General features: G+C 37.8%; 1 protein-coding gene across 1 annotated transcript in view; it reads right to left on the bottom strand.

Moving 5' to 3' along the window:
• Window positions 1–20,608, bottom strand: part of LOC126277930 (multidrug resistance-associated protein 1-like) — a 333,662-nt gene that overhangs the window by 272,011 nt on the left and 41,043 nt on the right. The window contains exons 2-5 of the mRNA XM_049977507.1: window positions 19,424–19,537; window positions 3,934–4,110; window positions 3,727–3,852; window positions 1,676–1,816 (exon numbers count right to left, since the gene is read on the bottom strand). Coding sequence (XP_049833464.1) covers window positions 1,676–1,816; window positions 3,727–3,852; window positions 3,934–4,110; window positions 19,424–19,468 — 489 coding nt within the window. The 5' untranslated portion in view covers window positions 19,469–19,537. The remainder of the gene's footprint in view (window positions 1–1,675; window positions 1,817–3,726; window positions 3,853–3,933; window positions 4,111–19,423; window positions 19,538–20,608) is intronic.

Genomic DNA, 20,608 nt, shown 5'->3' with positions numbered 1-20,608 from the left:
GAAAAAAACCTCCCATGCCTTATCTTTCCAGTCTCCCACCACCTCCCAAAGTCCCACTGTCCAGCCACAGAGGAACATTCCCCTCATAACTCAGTACCACCCAGGACTGGAGCAACTGACTTACATTCTCTGCCAGTGTGGTGACTGGCTCTCATCTTGCCTTTAAATGAGAAACCTCCTGCCCTCTATCCTTCCCACCCCTCCTACAGTGGTATTCCACCATACACTGAACCTACACAATATACTTGTCCATCACTATACAACACCTGCTTAACCTCAAGACTTATACCCCTGTAATAGACCTAGATGCAGGAGCTGTCCCAGACATTCTCCCACCACCAGCTACCCCAGTCCGTCCACAAAGGTCACCTATCCCATCAAAGGGAGGGCTATCTGTGAAACCAGTGATGTAATCCACAAGCTAACCTGCAACCACTGTGCTGCCCTCTATGTGGGCATGTCAACCAACAAGCTGTGTGTCTGCATGAATGGCCACCAGCAAACTTTGGTCAAGAAACAAGTGTACCATCCCGTCGCTGAGCATGCTGCCGAACATGACATCCTCCATTTCAATGACCATTTCAGAGCCTGTGCCATATCGCACCTTTCCACTAAAACCAGCTTTTCTGAATTGTTCAGGTAGGGAATTTTCCCTGCAATATAACTGGCTGAAAGCTTTATTTGTGACAGTCTGTCTGTTGTGCCTATCTGTGACTCAGCATCTCTGTTATATGGTGAGTAGCAACTTTCCTTTTCATAATATTGTTACATTCTACCATTGATTTTTCATTGTTTGAATTTATTATTTTCGTTAATATATATTAATTTTATGTTATTCAAATTGAATTTTTTAGCTATACAGTATTTAAATTTTACAATAAAATAAAATTTAAAGAAAGTATGCTAGCAGTGGGAAACAAACCCAAGAGGGCATACTGACAGTTGGTGCACTTGAACACATGGCTGAGGCGCCATTACATCAATTACTTCTCAAGTATCTGTCATATTCAATGCTTTCACAATATGTTGCAAGCACTTTCAGAGAAAAATATTTACCTGGTGCTGTGAGCACCATAGCATTCACAGTGTTGGAAGGGATGACATCATATGAGAGCATGCATAGTCAATACAGATAGCTGTGTCCCTTCTCTGAGGCGTCCATAGTGCGGCTGACTATTGTTTCAGCACTCAACATTGATTTTTAGTTATAATGGAGACAGAACTACAATACATATGTTAGTCCATTTTTATTTGCAAACCAGCACACACCAAAGAGAAGTGGCATAATTTTAGTACCTTTTACGGTTCACATTCAGAAAGAAATTGCATAACTTTAGTGGGATTTCCAACTCGCATTTGAAGATAAATTGCGTAATTTTAGTGGGATATTTGCAGTTTGCTGTAGCACATTAGCACATGATAACCAGCCACCAATGATGTTTGATTTCACAGTAGGGCATTTAGTGTCCATTCAGTAACAAACTCCAAGTAACATCTCCAATTGGTGTCATAACTACATAAGCATAGAGGCTTTTATAATTTATTCCTTAATTCAAATGTTGATGCCTGGCATCATCCAGATTACAGTTATCAGCGTCAAGTACATGACAGAGTCTCAGCAGTAAGCAAACAACCTTCATACCACATACACTTTCCTGTTTGTGTTGAAACTTACTGTGTTTTCATAACTTAATGTTATCTGTGCACGGTACTGTACTGCACCACAAATTGCAAGGAGTAACCAGAATAGGAACAGTAGTCCTGATGTTTGCATGCCTCTTTTTTGATTGTAGAATAGAAGAACACCAGCAAGGCACTATAAAAAATAAAAAGAATACAAATAAGTAAGTTGTTCTCACTTGCATCAACAATTTCTTTGCACAACATTTGTAGAATTGAGTATTAATATCACTAACTGAAGTAAAAAAATCATAATAAACTGACAATATTCTTGTATTGCAGTGTCATCCTCCACAGGATAACGTTTGTCACATTTACTTGGAGCAGGAATGACACTTTGCTTACCAAACAAGTTTCCCAATGGACACCAATTTAAATATTACAAAGGTAGGCTTTATCACTGAAGAAGACCTTAGAGGTATACAGTAATTTATTACTATCAGATATTTATGTTACTAAAGATAATTTTTCACATTGTTTCACTGTCCCAGTACATTTTTCTGGAACACTCCAATCAAGTTCTTTTGTTTCACTTCTTTCTTAGCTCCTTAGCTGCTGTTTGTTGTGCCAGTTGTATAATCTTTCACAACCATCACAAGTGCACATGAATGAGCATCATACTCATACATTCAACACCAAGCTCCTCATATTACCTTCTCATATTGTGTTGTGTGTATCAAACAGTTCACAGTGCCACACAAACATCCATAAAACTTGGTCAGTAGTGGAGTAGAAACTAGTAGCAGATGATACAGGCATAATTATAAGTGAGGACAGCAAATCCTTATTCATGACATCTGAAAAGGTTCTGAAGAGTGTGCAACAGTGGTTTTATGCTAATAAGTTAACACTCAATTTAAATAAAACAAATTACATACAGTATGATAAAGTAAATGAGAAGGATGATCACCATTTATCATTGAGTGCCCATGAAATAGAGAAAGCCTGGTCTACAAAATTTTTGGTCATGTATATTGATCAGCACTTGAGCTGGAAAGACCATGTCACATACATATCCAAAAAACTCAATTCAGCATGTTTTGCACTGAGAATAATTTCTAGAGGTTGCAGTGCAGAATGTACATGATTAGTGTACATGGCTTATTTAGGTTCTATTATATCCTATGAAATAATGTTCTGGGGTGCAACTAAATGTTGCTTGGAGAGAGGTTCTTAAATTACAGAAAAGGGCCATTGGAATTATTACACACAGCTCCCCACAAACACACTGCAAGCCCTTGTTCATGCAGCTAAACATACTTACAGTACCATCTTTGTACATATTAAAAAGCATACTGCATACAAGAACACACTTGAGTAGTTTACGTGTAAATTCAGATCTTCATGACTATAATACATGTATCTGTAAGAATTTGCATGTAGAAAGAACAAGAAAAACAAAAACTCAAAAACATGTGAGCCACTATGGTATAAGGCTTTATAATGCTCTGCCTCTCTGCATCAGGGGAACAGAAGATGAAGGAGAATTTAAGTCAGAATTTAAAAATTTATGATAAATAAATGTTTTTATAGCATAGAGGAATATTTTGAATGCTTAAATCACTAACTGATAGTTATTATTAATATCATGTTCTCATTATCAGTTCTATGTCTCATTTACACTCTTTTCAACTCTAAAATTATGTTTAATATGTGTTTTCCAAAATGTAATAAATATATATAAATCCATCACATACAGTACATGTTAAAGGAGCATGTAAAAGAACAACACATTAATTAAATGTTTTATTTTTCAAAATATTATATAATGTTAATTTTATGTGTTTTTATTCAATGTTTTAATTTTCAACATAATGTTAATTTTGTGTGTTTGATAGAAATTTGTAATATTATGCTGAGCATATTCTGGACAGTATTATGACAATTCCTATATTATGTAAATGATGAAAAGGGTGATAATAAAAGAAATGAAATATCTCAACCATGAATACATGAATTCAATAGCCACACAAAGTCCCATTCATAAACATGAATTATCACTATTAGCATTATTACCACTATTACAGTTATTATGTTTGTACTTACAAATGTCATAATTTTGATTATGGGTACGAATATGTCTACTGAGTATACATTCTCATTCAGTGAAATTAGATGAAATGCATTCCCCAAATCTGCTATTGTAAGTATAACCAAAGCTAGTGTAATGACCTGAAAAAAATAAAATAACAACATTACAATGTAGGTATCGGCACGGCAGACCTGCAAGATTTTCTTATACAGGTTACATACTAGTTTTGTTGCATTAAGCCAGTTCCATGGAACATTTCTTGTTTTACTGCTTAACAGATAATAGGTTTCCAAAGCAGAAAACATCCAGAGAAAAACACAAGGCACCCAAACCAGAACAGTCTTCTGGAAGCATTCTGTCAAATCAGGATCTTCTGTATACCATGTTAAGTTAGTCTCCTAAAAATAAAGAAAAACAACCCCAATAAGACATTTCATTAACTACTTATTACTTTCACCTATTTTAACAGGACTACCAAGTCCAGTAATTTCAGGTGACAAAAATTATTCTACTTAAAACGACATTTAGCAGTAAGATCTATGGAAGATAAGTGTCTTTTAGAATTATACATGTAAGTTTGATAGTGCCTTTCCTTTTACCTTTAAAAAAGCATTTTTATTGACACCCTGATGTGTGCCATAGTACAAATATCTAGGTTAGGTTAGAATGTGATAGTCTTGTTGTAATTCAGTCAGTCCGACAGATGTGGATACAAACTCTTCATTGTGGTGCCACAGATATCAGTAATGTAGCCAGAGATTGTAATATGGCAGACAGAGTTGGACTTTATGAAGTGTGCAACACTGACTATTAAGAATGTCATGATTCAATATTTTGTAAATTCTTGAAAAATATATTACATTATCACCTCTTCTAATCTACATTATTCATTACAAAATCATCAACAGCTGTGAAACTTGCTATAATGATTAGTTGGAATGCTAAATTTCAAAAGCCACATTGTAAACACTCAAGTTCACATTTTCTGTTCTCAAATTGTTCTGATAAGAACAAACCTTATATTTTGGATGTGTCTTAGGTCAGAAAATTGTGTAGTTTCTAAGAACAAAAATAATGCAATAATTAAATTATCAAATATTTTGTAATTTTTATTGCTAAACAAGTCATATAAATCAATTTTGACTGCAGAAATATGTAAATTAAGAGAAGGGCAACCAGTCACCTTTCTTGTTGTTGTTGTCTTCAGTCCTGAGACTGGTTTGATGCAGCTCTCCATGCTACTCTGTCCCTGTGCTAGCTTCTTCATCTCCCAGTACCTACTGCAACCTACAACCTTCTGAATCTGCTTAGTGTATTCATCTCTTGGTCTCCCTCTACAATTTTTACCCTCCACACTGTCCTCAAATGCTAAATATGTGATCCCTTGATGCCTCAGGACATGTCCTACCAACCAATCCCTTCTTGTAGTCAAGTTGTGCCACAAACGTCTCTTATCTCCAATCCTATTCAGTACCTCCTCATTAGTTACGTGATCTATCCACCTTATCTTCAGCATTCTTCTGTAGCACCACATTTTGAGAGCTTCTATTCTCTTCTTGTCCAAACTGTTTAACGTCCATGTTTCACTTCCATACATGGCTACACTCTATACAAATACTTTCAGAAATGACTTCGTGACACTTAAATCTATACTCGATGTAAACAAATTTCTCTTCTTCAGAAACGCTTTCCTTGCCATTGCCAGTCTACATTTTATATCCTCTCTACTTCGACCATCATCAGTTATTTTACTTCCTAATAGAAAAACTCCGGTACTACTTTAAGTTTCTCATTTCCTAATCTAATTCCCTCAGCATCACCCGATTTAATTTGACTACATTCCATTATCCTCATTTTGCTTTTGTTGATGTTCATCTTATATCCCCCTTTCATGATACTGTCCATTCCGTTCAACTGATCTTCCAGGTCCTTTACTGTCTCTGACAGAATTACAATGTCATCGGCGAACCTCAAAGTTTTTACTTCTTCTCCATGAATTTTAATACCTACTCCGAATTTTTCTTTTGTTTCCTTTACTGCTTGCTCAATATACAGCTTCCCTTTCATGCCCCTCGACTCTTATGACTGCCATCTGGTTTCTGTACAAATTGTAAATAGCCTTTCGCTCCCTGTATTTTACCCCTGCCACCTTTAGAATTTGAAAGAGAGTATTCCAGTCAACATAGTCAAAAGCTTTTTCCAAGTCTACAAATGCTAGAAACATAGGTTTGCCTTTTCTTAATCTTTCTTCTAAGATAAGTCGTAAGGTCAGTATTGCCTCAGGGGTTCCAACATTTCTACAGAATCCAAACTGATCCTCCCCGAGGTCCACATCTACCAGTTTTTCCATTCGTCTGTAAAGAATTCGCTTTAGTATTTTGCAGCTGTGACTTATTGAACTGATAGTTCAGTAATTTTCACATCTGTCAGCACCTGCTTTCTTTGGGATTGGAATTATTATATTCTTCTTGAAATCTGAGTGTATTTCGCCTGTCTCATGCATCTTGCTCACCAGTTGGTAGAGTTTTGTCATGACTGGCTCTCCTAAGGCCGTCAGTAGTTCTAATGGAATGTTGTCTACTCCCGGGACCTTGTTTCGACTCAGGTCTTTCAGTGCTCTGTCAAACTCTTCACGCAGTATCTTATCTCCCATTTCGTCTTCATCTACATCCTCTTCCATTTCCATAATATTGTCCTCAAGTACATCGCCCATGTGTAGACCCTCTATATACTCCTTCCACCTTTCTGCCTTCCCTTCTTTGCTTAGAACTGGGTTGCCATCTGAGTTCTTGATATTCATACAAGTGGTTCTCTTCTCTCCAAAGGTCTCTTTAATTTTCCTGTAGGCATTATCTATGTTACCCCTAGTGAGATAAGCTTCTACATCCTTACATTTGTCCTCTAGCCATCCCTGCTTAGCCATTTTGCACTTGCTGTCGATCTCATTTTTGAGACATTTGTATTCCTTTTTGCCTGCTTCATTTACTGCATTTTTATATTTTCTCCTTTCATCAATTTCTTCTGTTACCCAAGGATTTCTACTAGCCCTCGTCTTTTTACCTACTTGATCCTCTGCTGCCTTCACTACTTCATCCCTCAAAGCTACTCATTCTTCTTCTACTGTATTTCTTTCCCCCATCCCTGTCAATTGTTCCCTTATGCTCTCCTTGAAACACTGTACAACCTCTGGTTCTTTCAGCTTATCCAGATCCCATGTCCTTAAATTCCCACCTTTTTGCAGTTTCTTCAGTTTTAATCTACAGGTCATACCAATAGATTGTGGTCAGAGTCCCCATCTGTCCCTGGAAATGTCTTACAATTTAAAACCTGATTCCTAAATCTCTGTCTTACCATTATATAATCTATCTGATACCTTTTAGTATCTCCAGGATTCTTCCATGTATACAACCTTCTTTTATGATTCTTGAACCAAGTGTTAGCTATGATTAAGTTATGCTCTGTGCAAGATTATACCAGATGGCTTCCTCTTTCATTTCTTAGCCCCAAACCATATTCACCCACTATGTTTCCTTCTCTCCCTTTTCCTACTAACGAATTCCAGCTACCCATGACTATTATATTTTCGTCTCCCTTCACTACCTGAATAATTTCTTTTATCTCATCATACATTTCATCAATTTCTTCATCATCTGCAGAACTAGTTGGCATATAAACTTGTAGTACTGTAGTAGGCATGGGCTTTGTATCTATCTTGGTCACAATAATGCATTTACTATGCTGTTTGTAGTAGCTTACCCACACTCCTTTTTTTATTCATTATTAAACCTACTCCTGCATTACCCCTATTTGATTTTGTATTTATAACCCTGTATTCACCTGTCCAGAAGTCTTGTTCCTCCTGCCACTGAACTTCACTAATTCCCACTATATCTAACGTTAACCTATCCATTTCCCTTTTTAAATTTCCTAACCTACCTGCCTGATTAAGGGATCTAACATTCCACGCTCCGATCCGTAGAATGCCAGTTTTCTTTCTCCTGATAACCAGTCACCTATAGAAGATCAATGTCTGGAACACAATAACACATAACAGAAAACAGCATTCACAGCAGCTTTTGAGCACTAGCTCTTTTTCTAGTAATAGTACTCACAATCACAGACATACACAAACTACACATCCTCCCAAAAGCATACTCCAATGGCCATAGCCATGGCCTGGTCACCTGAGTCTTGCCGTGGCCATGGGAGTGTGCATTTGGATGTCTGTGTGGTTGTCTTTGTGTATGTGTGCACTACTGCTAGAAAAAAAAGATAGTGCTCTAAAGCTAGTACAAATACTGCTTTCTGTCAAATAATACTGTGCTCCATGCATTGATATGCTGTGGGTGAGTGGTTGCCTTTACATTATTTTATGTATTGTTCCATGCAATACATTTCAGAACAGGCATCATTCAGTAAATTTTTTGGGACACACTACATTGAAACTATTGGCAGTTCCTAAGTTCTGTCAAACCTCCCTGAGCTGATTTGCTATATGAGATTAAGAAGGTGGAATTTGACACGGGAGAATCTTGGGCTGCTGTCATTGATCTCATCAAGATGTGTTAGTATGCAAACAAATGTCAAAAATGGGAGATGTTCTTACATTTTTACTACAGATTAATACTTCTCGCATTTTCTCATATAATGTAGCTGCTGCACCTCATCTCGTGCAAAATCTTAAGGTACTAGGTCAACTGCAAGACACTTCAAGCTGTCAGTAATTGAATTTTTGATAACTAAAACATGACCTGTAATACGGCTTACTTGTTGATTGCATTAACTTAGAACATCAAACCCTAAGATCAGCAACCTGTGGCTCTTTCAACCACTGACTGGTATCTGGTTGCAAATTGGCAGAATCCTGGAAGGAGGGGAGTGTTCCGAGGGACCCCTTTCTGGTAAGAGACTCCAGAGGAGGATGTTGCTTCTCTGCTGGGAATTGGGGGGCGACACCTCAGTGTTTGGGGAGGTAACATTCCCAAAGTGGGTGTGGGGAAACCAGTAGCAGGAGGTCTCTCAACCATTAGGGGAGCAGCTACAGTCAAACAACCTGTGTGCCTAACTTAGAAGGCACGAAGCATAAGGTTACTGTCACTAGAGACAGTGACATCACTGCAGCCATATCAAATGTCATTTTCATATGTACCAGATGCAAATGATCAATTCCTACTAGGCATCCTGATATGTTAGTCAGTCAAAAGGCTTGTATTCTTTGGCTTTCTTTTTTCTTTGGAAGAGGGGGCAGTATGGTGAACAGGGAGATAGTGCTCTCCGCAGTTGACACAGATGTACCCGAATCTCATGCATCTGAAGCACGCAACATCTCTTTCATTTCATATAGTACCAAAATACATGAAAAAGGGGAAAGAATTTTTTAATCCAACGATGGCTGAGATATTCCTAGCTAGAGAAATGGAGGACAGTCTTTTAAATGTGATTCACTGTGAATTCTGTTATTACTGTAGGATGAAAAGTGTTTAAAAGACCTTACAACAATATTTTTTTTTTCAACTGCTTCCATGAGCAATAACTGATATGTTTGGAATCTAATTTTTCATTTAAATGTGGAAAAACAAGAAATTTTCATGTACAGAAAAATTACCATTCTAGCCAAAATATATAAACTACTGGAGAAAGCATCTGAAGATGGTAGTAAAGCTTTTGTCCATAGCACTGTTTTGCATGTTTTGTGTTGTAAAATCATGCAGACTACTGGGTATTGTCTTCCATCTACATCTTTATTGGGTAAAAATATTTATAGGAGACTATTCCTTCTTGTACTGTTTTCCTTTTTACCTAATTATGTGTGACTATTAAAAGACCACACAGTAATCAGTCGAAAAGAATCAGCATATATGTATCACACATACATGAAAAGAAGGAGATAACAGAAGCACCACATAGTGGGAACATACGGTTTCACATCACATCAATATACCATCACCTTGACCTTTTCAGGTAACAAGTTGCCTTTAAAGCCGAGGTTGAAATCTCCAGTATCAAACCTATTGTCCTTTGGTCCCTACTGGACACAGTGGACAAAATACACACCCTGTCATTCCAAAATACCATGTAACTCATTATTGGTCTGTAAAAGGAGTCTGTAGTGGAGAATGATACCATGTATAATATTAAAACTGTTAGGAGGGATGATGGTTACAGCAATGTCACCCAACTTGTCACAGACAAGCAACTTCCATGGCTGAGCAGAGATTGCTGTTTTAAAATGAACTGAAGTGCTTTTCATTTTCAAAACTGCTGCTACTTCCCCAAACCTGTCCTCAAGGTGTCCTACAAAGAATATGGGCTTTGTATCCTTAAAGGAATCCCTGAGAGAAAAGTAAGTACTGTAGAGTGTTTTCACCCATTATCTCTTAACCCTCAATTCTTCCCACTATGTAGCCATGGAGGGAAACATCATGAGATCACTGAGCTTGTGTGTGAGGCTGCACAAAGTAGAAGAAAGGTCAATCTGCTTCATCTGTGAGTCATCTGCCTTGGTGCCACCCGCTCTCAAATGGGTCTCTCCCCATGGGTGCCACCCAGCCACAGCAACAGCAAACTGGCCAATTAGCCATTTCCCAGAGTCCCTGTGCCCTAACTGAAATGGGCACATATGCCTAGGTATACGCAGGAAGTTTCCAGGCACCAATAGTGCAATCCTTGTGTGGTCGTGGTTTCTACCGCAGTGCCCGTTCTTGATGACCGCCTCCTCCCCACCAACAATGGGATGACTATTGACTGGGTTTTGGGGGTATTAATTTGCCAGAAAGGAAGGGTGCTAAGATAGAAAGGCAGAAAAGGTGGAATATACACTACAGTAAAGGCTTGGACCACATGATACACAATTTTGCGAAATTGAGTCACATAAAGGCTCTACAAAAAGACTGTCACAGTCTGTTCAAAATCATAAATGAAATCCAAGCATGATCAGCACTGAGACCATCTAATGGAAAGATGGATGGGAAAAGATAATAATAGGAAAATAGACTTGCAGCACAGGACTGCAGTGCAAGGACTGGGTGCTTGTGGTGGCAAGCACATACTCACAAAAGAGATGTGAGCCCCTTCTGGGGTACAAATATTTGGTTCACCCTTCTAATAACATCAGATCCAGAGGTAATTGATGAGTTGTGGGGACAGTGTTGCAGATTATGAGCTTCATTGAAACTCTGTCAGCAAGGCTGGTCTTCTCAGTCCTCTCTGCCAGTCACTGGCATATACATAGAAAACATGAAATGATCACTTCCATTCCTTGCTACTATATTCCAAAGGGGTGCAGTTCATATGTCTGATCTGCAAATGATTAAAAGACCCCTATCCTTTTGAGTTTGCCTCTCCTTGACACAAGGCACAGCAGGTTTCTCAACAGTTAAAGTAAGTGTGTGTCACTGGCTCAGCTCCAGTAGAAAACAGCACATCAGACTTGTTGGTTAGAAGGACAGTTTAATACCCTGTGTTCTCCTTGGCCCATGCCTTCCTGTAAAGGCCCTCTGGGCCTACTACTGACACATCACTTGCAGTCAGGAGCATGAGTAGTGATAGTGCCTGTCCTTTCTGAAGAGGAAAACTGCATCCACTGGAGAGGAAAGTACCTAAAGTATATTTGGCATCTCTGGTACGTCTCTTTGCATTTTTTCCCACCACCTATTCGAAGCAGTTTCCAACTGCTTCACAGTGATCAGTGGGGTTTCTGGCAGCTTACAAAGAGCAACTAACTATCCTGTGCTCAGACTCAAAAAGTATTTTACATTATTAAATAATTTGATAACAGTTCAAAAGCTGACCTGATTTACTAAAAATTGATAATACCATTTATTTCTTTTTCTGTATTTTGTCTCTTTGGTATCTTGTCTTGTTTATATAACTTATACACAAGTAACTAAATAATGTTTGTCTCATAATTTATGATTAAGAACACTGTAAAATTGGTGTTATGCCCTCTATTCCTTTATTGAGTGAATATTAGAAAGTAACTTAATGTTTGGTTCCATATTTAACTATTAACCACCTGGAGAAATCTTTGTGTATCACTTATGTTGTTTAATTATGTATGTTCTTATATTATATATGTACTTTTCTTATGTATACTTTAGTTAAGTGTATCACCACAGAATATGAAAGAATGACTGCTAACATGTCAATAAACCTCTAAAAAACCTCTTCTACATTATCCATAACAACATCAACTGCACATAAATCCTTAGAGTCGAGTGTCCACCTCAGTATCTGAGTGAGCAGCATGGTGGAAAACCATGAATGAATGAATGAATGAATGAATAAAAAGAACACTGTAAATAACAATAAAAATTAACAAAAAAGTACCTTCATACAGCTATGTGACTTTTGGAAATTCCTCATCATTCTTGACTTTTTTAATTGTTATAATTTTTATGATAATTTAAATTGTTATTGAGTGTTGAGCGTTCTTTCCATTGTTATTCACAATATCTCTAAGCTGTGATTGGCCTCGAGAGAAAGTCATTTGGAAAAAGGGCAGCATGCACAATTGGGCTGCATTCTTACTTGTGCAATGTTTATATGAATGTTAAATAACTTTAAATTAGCCTCTCTGATATTGTTTACACTTCTGGATCTGTTACTCTACAAGTGTTGCAAATTCTTTTTAAGATCTGAAGTGGTTCATGACAATAATGGAAGCAAACTTTCAAGCTTATGCTAACCAACAAACTAGGGTAATGATGTCAAAAGCAGTGCTGATATATTACAGATATATTCAACTATTGTTGAAGTTAGAAACTAAATGGAACCTGATACAAGTTACAATACATGAGAAACAAAATACTGCAGCATAGAAGTTGTATTTGTAAGAGCTAAGTTCACCTTGCAATCATAAAATTTCAAATGCTGACCTAGAAGAAACTGGTCAATGAACAGAAAAAGTGGAAATATTTTAGTAATCAATTGGGTACCTACATCTACATCTACATCTACATCCATACTCCGCAAGCCACCTGACGGTGTGTGGCGGAGGGTACCCTGAGTACCTCTATCGGTTCTCCCTTCTATTCCAGTCTCGTATTGTACGTGGAAAGAAGGATTGTCGGTATGCTTCTGTGTGGGCTCTAATCTCTCTGATTTTATCCTCATGGTCTCTTCGCGAGATATACGTAGGAGGGAGCAATATACTGCTTGACTCTTCGGTGAAGGTATGTTCTCGAAACTTTAACAAAAGCCCGTACCGAGCTACTGAGCGTCTCTCCTGCAGTGTCTTCCACTGGAGTTTATCTATCATCTCCGTAACGCTTTCGCAATTACTAAATGATCCTGTAACGAAGCGCGCTGCTCTCCGTTGGATCTTCTCTATCTCTTCTATCAACCCTACCTGGTGCGGATCCCACACTGCTGAGCAGTATTCAAGCATTGGGCGAACAAGCGTACTGTAACCTACTTCCTTTGTTGTCGGATTGCATTTCCTTAGGATTCTTCCAATGAATCTCAGTCTGGCATCTGCTTTACCGACGATCAACTTTATATGATCTTTCCATTTTAAATCACTCCTAATGAGTACTCACAGATAATTTATGGAATTAACTGCTTCCAGTTGCTGACCTGCTATTTTGTAGCTAAATGATAAGGGACCTATCTTTCTATGTATTTGCATCACATTACACTTGTCTACATTGAGATTCAATTGCCATTCCGTGCACCATGCATCAATTCACTGCAGATCCTCCTGCATTTCAGTACAATTTTCCATTGTTGCAACTTCTCGATACACCACAGCATCATCTGCAAAAAGCCTCAGTGAACTTCCGATGTCATCCACCAGGTCATTTATGTATATTGTGAATAGCAACGGTCCTATGACACTCCCCCGCGGCACACCTGAAATCACTCTTACTTCGGAAGACTTCTCTCCATTGAGAATGACATGCTGCGTTCTGTTATCTAGGAACTCCTCAATCCAATCACACAATTGATCTGATAGTCCATATGCTCTTACTTTGTTCATTAAACGACTGTGGGGAACTGTGTCAAACGCCTTGCGGAAGTCAAGAAACACGGCATCTACCTGTGAACCCGTGTCTAAGGCCCTCTGAGTCTCGTGGACGAATAGCGCGAGCTGGGTTTCACATGTTCGTCTTTTTTGAAACCGATGCTGATTCCTACAGAGTAGATTTCTAGTCTCCAGAAAGGACATTATACTCGAACATAATACGTGTTCCAAAATTCTACAACTGATCGACGTTAGAGATATACGTCTATAGTTCTGCACATCTGTTCGACGTCCCTTCTTGAAAACGGGGATGACCTGTGCCCTTTTCCAATCCTTTGGAACGCTTCGCTCTTCTAGAGACCTACGGTACACCGCTGCAAGAAGGGGGCCAAGTTCCTTCGCGTACTCTGTGTAAAATCGAACTGGTATTCCATCAGGACCAGCGGCCTTTCCTCTTTTGAGCGATTTTAATTGTTTCTCTATCCCTCTGTCGTCTACTTTGATATCTACCATTTTGTCAACTGTGCGACAATCTAGAGAAGGAAGCACAGTGCAGTCTTCCTCTGTGAAACAGCTTTGGAAGAAGACATTTAGTAATTCGGCCTTTAGTCTGTCATCCTCTGTTTCAGTACCATTTTGGTCACAGAGTGTCTGGACATTTTGTTTTGATCCACCTACCGCTTTGACATAGGACCAAAATTTCTTAGGATTTTCTGCCAAGTCAGTACATAGAACTTTACTTTCGAATTCATTGAAAGCCTCTCGCATGGCCCTCCTCACACTGCATTTCGCTTCGCGTAATTTTTGTTCGTCTGCAAGGCTTTGGCTATGTTTATGTTTGCTGTGAAGTTCCCTTTGCTTCCGCAGCAGTTTTCTAACTCGGTTGTTGTACCACGGTGGCTCTTTCCCATCTCTTACGATCTTGCTTGGCACATACTCATCTAACGCATGTTGTACCATGGTTTTGAACTTTGTCCACTGATCCTCAACACTGTCTGTACTTGAGACAAAACTTTTTTGTTGAGCCACCAAGTACTCTGAAATCTTCTTTTTGTCACTTTTGCTAAACAGAAAAATCTTCCTACCTTTTTTAATATTTCTATTTACGGCTGAAATCATCGATGCAGTAACCGCTTTATGATCGCTGATTCCTTGTTCTGCATTAACTGATTCACTGCAATAATGACTAAATGATTTTCAGAGAATAAAATGCCAGGGTAATTTACAGAATACACAATTGTAGCTCTCAATTTACTAGCAGATATATCATGCACATTTCTAAAAACTTGTAGCTTTTTCAAGTCAGTCAATCATGAAATTAGGAAAAAACTGTTTATGAATGAGAAAACCATTTTTAGAGAACTACAAAGAGCACAAATTAAGTTTACAATTCATGAGATACTATGAAATTTGTGTGTCACTCATATGTGGTTACTAAATACATAATATATATCACCAGCATCTCTGAAGGCTCTTTCCTGATTTAGTACACTTGATTGCAGTCCCATTATATACCATATTCCTAAACCTACTGCAACCAACTGCCATGCTCAGCTGATCAAGTTGGGCGTGATGCTCCCAAATCAGCATCAATCATGGTCCCTTATTAATGTTAATCTTCATCAATGGTGGTGCCATGGTGTATGGGCCAAAGAACACATTTCACAAAATCTGCAGGTGGCACAACCATTCTGATTGACAAACTACCCATCTGCAGTCTAGAGAACACCAAGAACACTATATTCAAAGAAGCTCTAGACTGGTTCACTTCAAATGGTCTGTACCTCAGTGTCAACCAGACCTCCCTCCATTCAGTCTCACAAAACACACAAAACAAGGAAGATGTTGACAAGGAAATATTGAGAGTTGTATCTCCCAGATTCCTGGGATTAGGTATTACTGATAACATTAATTTGTTAATTCACATCCCTGACCGATTTAAAGATTGAATTCTTCAGCATTTTCCATTTGCTTGATTCCATCTATTTGTGACTTGGAAACAATCACAGCTGCATACTTGGATATTTCCAATCACTTATGAAATATGACATTATTTTCTGGGGAACCAGTCACAGGTAAAGAAGGATCTTGATTCCACAAAAGAGGGTCACCAGAACTATGAACAGGTTTCACTCTAGATGGTTTTGCAGAAATTTTTCAAACAACTGGCAGTCCTCACCCTGGCATGTCAGTATATTTTTTCACCTCTGAACCTACATCCATACTCTGCAAACCACTGTTAGGTACATGGCAGAGGGTATGTCCCATTGTACCAGTTATTAGGGTTTCTTCCTGTTCTGTTCACATTTGGAGCATGGGAAGAATGATTGTTTGAATGCCTCTGTGCATGCAGTAATTCTTCTTATCTTATCCTCATGATCATTATATGAATGATACCTAGGAAATTGTAGTATATTCCTAGAGTAATCACTTAAAGCCAGTTCTTGAAACGTTGTTACTAGACTTTCTCTAGATAGTTTACAACTGCCTTCAAAAGACTCCCAGTTCAGTTTCTTCATTAGCTCTGTGACGTTCTCCATGGATTAAGCAATCCTGTGACAATTTGTGCAGCCCTTCTCTATACAGAGTCAATATCCCTTGTTAGTCCTACTTGGTGTGGGTCCCATACACTTGAGCAATATTCTAGAACTGGTCACATGAGTGATTTGTAAATAATTTCCTTTGTAGATAGATTGAAATTCTCCAGTATTCAGCTAATGAAGCGAAGTCTAGCACCTGCTTTACTCATGACTGAACCTACATGATCATTCCATTTCGTATCCCCACAAAGTGTTACACCCATGCATTTGTATGAGTTGGGCAATTCCAACAGTGACTCACTGATATTATAGTCATAGGATACTTTTTTTGTGAAGTATACAACTTTACATTTCTGAACATTTAAAGCACGTTTCGAATCTCTGCACCAAGTTGAAATGTTATCAAGTTCTGACTCAATATTTATGTAGATTCTGTTAATAAATGTCTAGTTTGTGTCTAATCAGTCTTTGGGGATCTGACTAAATTTTAAAAACAGCTAAAATTTTTATTGTTTGGGATAGCTCTTTCTATTCCATACAGAAATTATTTGACAATTTGTAATACTTTTGGAACTGCATGTAATTTTAAGCAGTACTATATGAACTTACTATGTAGCACTGGTATACAGATACTGAGAGAAAAAAATGGTTCCAATGGCTCTGAGCACTATCGGACTTTACTTCTGTGGTCATCAGTCCCCTAGAACTTATAACTACTTAAACCTAACTAACCTAAGGACATCACACACATCCATGCCCAAGGCAGGATTCGGACCTGTGACCATAGCAGTCGCACGCTTCCTAGAACCACTCAGCCACTCCAGACGGCTACTGAGAGAATTCTTTGTATGTGAATCAGAATTTAATCATTATACTATATTTGTCTCACTTTATTATTATTGCTATCTCAACACTTGGACCTCACTTTTCATGTTTCTGTTAACATATGATTTAGATTGTAAGACTCATGACAATTTACATCTCATTATTACTGTAATTATCTGACACATTCTACATTGAAGTAATATGCTTGCATCACAGAACCATGGAAATTTAAAATAAATTTATTTATTTATGCTGCTGGAAGCAGTAACTGAAAGTCTGGATTATTTTTGTGTCTACATGACTCATTGTTCCTGTGAGATGGTAAGGGACAGGTATGTCCCGCTAAGAGAACAACATAATTATCATTTCTCACTTGAAACCTGCTAACCTTCTCAGTTGGCCAACATTGAATGCCATGTCCACGAGCCTTTCGATTCCATTTGGAAACTAAATGCCACTTTTCTCATGTCGACATAGATCTTGTAGGGCTCCTACTGCCAGTGTAAGGATTGAAATATATTCTCAGGGCTTACTGACAGGTCTCCTTGCTGGGTCAAAGCCACATCTACTATGGAAAATTATGTAGAGATGGTTGCATGGGCCTTTTTGACTACATGGATTTCAAGGTCTGAGTGCTTGACAGATGTGATGACAAATCAACAATTTGCACCTTCTTTGTCGATATACTAGCTACTTTGTGTGGATTCATTCATTATCGTTCCACCAAATACCATCCAGTATGCAATTGCATGATGAAAAGCTGCCACAGGACACTAAGGTCAGCATTAATGTGTCACAAGTCTTCCTGGTTGATTACCTTGCCACTGGTATGATTTGAGCTGCAGACTGCATTCAAAACTGACCTCAGTGCCTCAGCAGTGGAAATGATGTATGACAAAACCTAAGACTTCTGTTGGACTTCTCCAAACATCAAGAAAGCCACCTTTAAGATCCTTGTTCAAAGGTGCTGCAAATGAGGAACTGGATTTCAAATTTTCATACTTCAACAGCATTTCGCAGTGTAAGTCCAAACATTTTTGTTCATTAAGACGTCACTCATTGTACCCACATCTTTCTCTGCATGGATATAATTAAAACACCCTTGCAACCTCCTTACAGCAGCCCCTATCCATAATTAGAAAGAGATGAACTCATAATGATGCTCTTAATCACCACCAAAACAAAGTGTTTCCATTGAGAGGGTAAAACCAGCAAACCTGCATCCATTGGATGACATTGTGCAATGGCAATATCTCCATTGTCCAATGCCCACTTCTAGACCTTCCCCTGCAGACAAGACCTGCAGTCAACTGACTTCACCTCCCATCCTGCCATCATTGTCAATAGACTCACATGCTGCAGTTGTTCAAATAACAACAGGCATTTCTGCTCTCAATGAGCACTCTTACCACATTGGTGTTGGTCTGCATGACAGTGTGCAGGATAATTCAGTACAACTTTACTTTCATTCCCGGGGCTCCATTCCACTGGATGGGAAGTGTGAGGTGGTGCAACCAGTGTAACAAGTAACTGAAAGTGTGGACTACTTCCGTGACTGTGTGGTGGACAATCCAAAAGCATCTTTGTTTATTTGTTACTCTTTGTTTCTGTGAGCACTCTCTAGTATTCTTCAGAGTACTTAATTTCTTCATTTTTGCATTTGATTAAAATAATAAAGTACACAATATTTACACCATCTGTATTCAACTGGGAATTATAGTTACCACAAATTATATAAATAAAGATAGGGGCATCTACTAAAGTACTAACATATCCATCCAAGGCTTTTACATAAAGTGTAGACTTTTTCACATTTTTCCATTTATTTACTCTACCCATTATTTCATGTTAATTGTTCAACAAAAAATTGCAGTTAAGGTACGTGGCTTTTTCTTATAGTTCTTTACAGCAGAGACAAAGATTACATTATCAGAAGTTGCATTTATTACACAAATATAAAGGGATCATAATCTGTAAAGCAAAATACGGTAACACAATTATTTATTTTGTATCCTACAAATTGATGAAAAATCTGAATATACTCCTTGTACAATACTCACTTTTGTTACAATGTCACTGCTCCTTTTGTGAGTGATGTGTATTATCCCCAATTGACACTTAACTACTGCAGACAAGTGTATGCTAACACTTCCACAGCTGACAATGCACTAAAAATTACTGTTCTAATTAGACCTAGCTATTATTTCTACAGCAGCTTGCTACACTTTCAAAAGTAGCACACTGAGCAAATCTGACATTCATAAACAGATCAAGAATGATTCATAGAAACAAATACATTCATCTCTAGTTTTCCAAGTGCACAGACCTTCATGAAAGTAGGAATTTATTATACAGTATGTAAAAGATAAAGTAACAACTCACCCAAAAATGTGAACCACAGAAATGGTCTATAGATTCAAATGTCATGTTGGCTTTCTGTTGTACACCACAATTTGTACTTTTTCTTCTTTATCACCATCCGCACATGGTATCTATCTGTAAATAACATCACATTTATGACTTTTACATAAGTATGCATAATATTTAAATCTGAAAAAACTATGCATATATAAGTTCTTATCATATCATATTTGTTTATTTTAGTAGCATAATTCTTTATGGGCTAAAGTGTTTCAAATTTTATGAACAAATTCTTTCACTACATTCATTTTACTTAATGCCTTGTATACATATTTGGCAAAGAAATATGGCCCACATAGATCAAAATCATTACATTGCCAAACATAAACTGGTGCTGCCCAAAGAAACAAAAAACCCTTGTTTACTGTTTGCAACAGTTGTGTGGTTTAAAACTCAATTCTATTACAACTCATGTAGATCACTGTTACACATATTTCCTACATTTTTGTAGTAAACAGTTTATTAATGAATTAAATAGGCATTTAAGTTACTATAATAATTCCATTGGTCTACAGAGAAGATGAAACCTAATAACTTAAAATCAAGACTGAATGTACAATGAAACTGGACAAACACAGCATCATTATCCCTTGTTATTTAATTAGCAGCCAGTGCAAAAAACTACACCAAGAAGAAACAGGAAACACAGAAACAGTGAAGAGGGAAAGGTAAATCTGTGACAGATTATATTGAGCGAGATGTGGTCTCTCTTTCTGCATCTTTCACACATTACATTTTTGGTTGCAATTGAAGTTGTAATCCCGTTCATTTGCTTTGAATCATGATATCATCAAGATGGTGGACACCCCTCTTTCAAGCATACACAATATAGCCACAAACAAACATAAATAACACATAACACATAAAATATTCAACTTGAGCAATGGAGTGAAACTAAACACACAACAACAAGAATAGCAACACAATTCCAAAACAAATATCAACCCAGAAATTGAGCACACAAAATTCTCAACATTCAAAACAACCAAAACATGCAAAAATAAAGTTCACTGGTATTGTAAATTTTGCTTGACTTTATCTCACAGACTGCTACACCTGCAGCTCATACACAGCTCAAAAACCCAGTCCCACAAACTTCACTTGACATTATTGCCAAAATGAAGTCCTTGATACAAAGCATCCCAC

Source organism: Schistocerca gregaria, chromosome 6 (genome assembly GCF_023897955.1).
Source record: "Schistocerca gregaria isolate iqSchGreg1 chromosome 6, iqSchGreg1.2, whole genome shotgun sequence".
Classification (NCBI taxonomy): Eukaryota; Metazoa; Arthropoda; class Insecta; order Orthoptera; family Acrididae; genus Schistocerca; species Schistocerca gregaria.
This window is presented reverse-complemented; position numbering and strand designations above follow the sequence as displayed.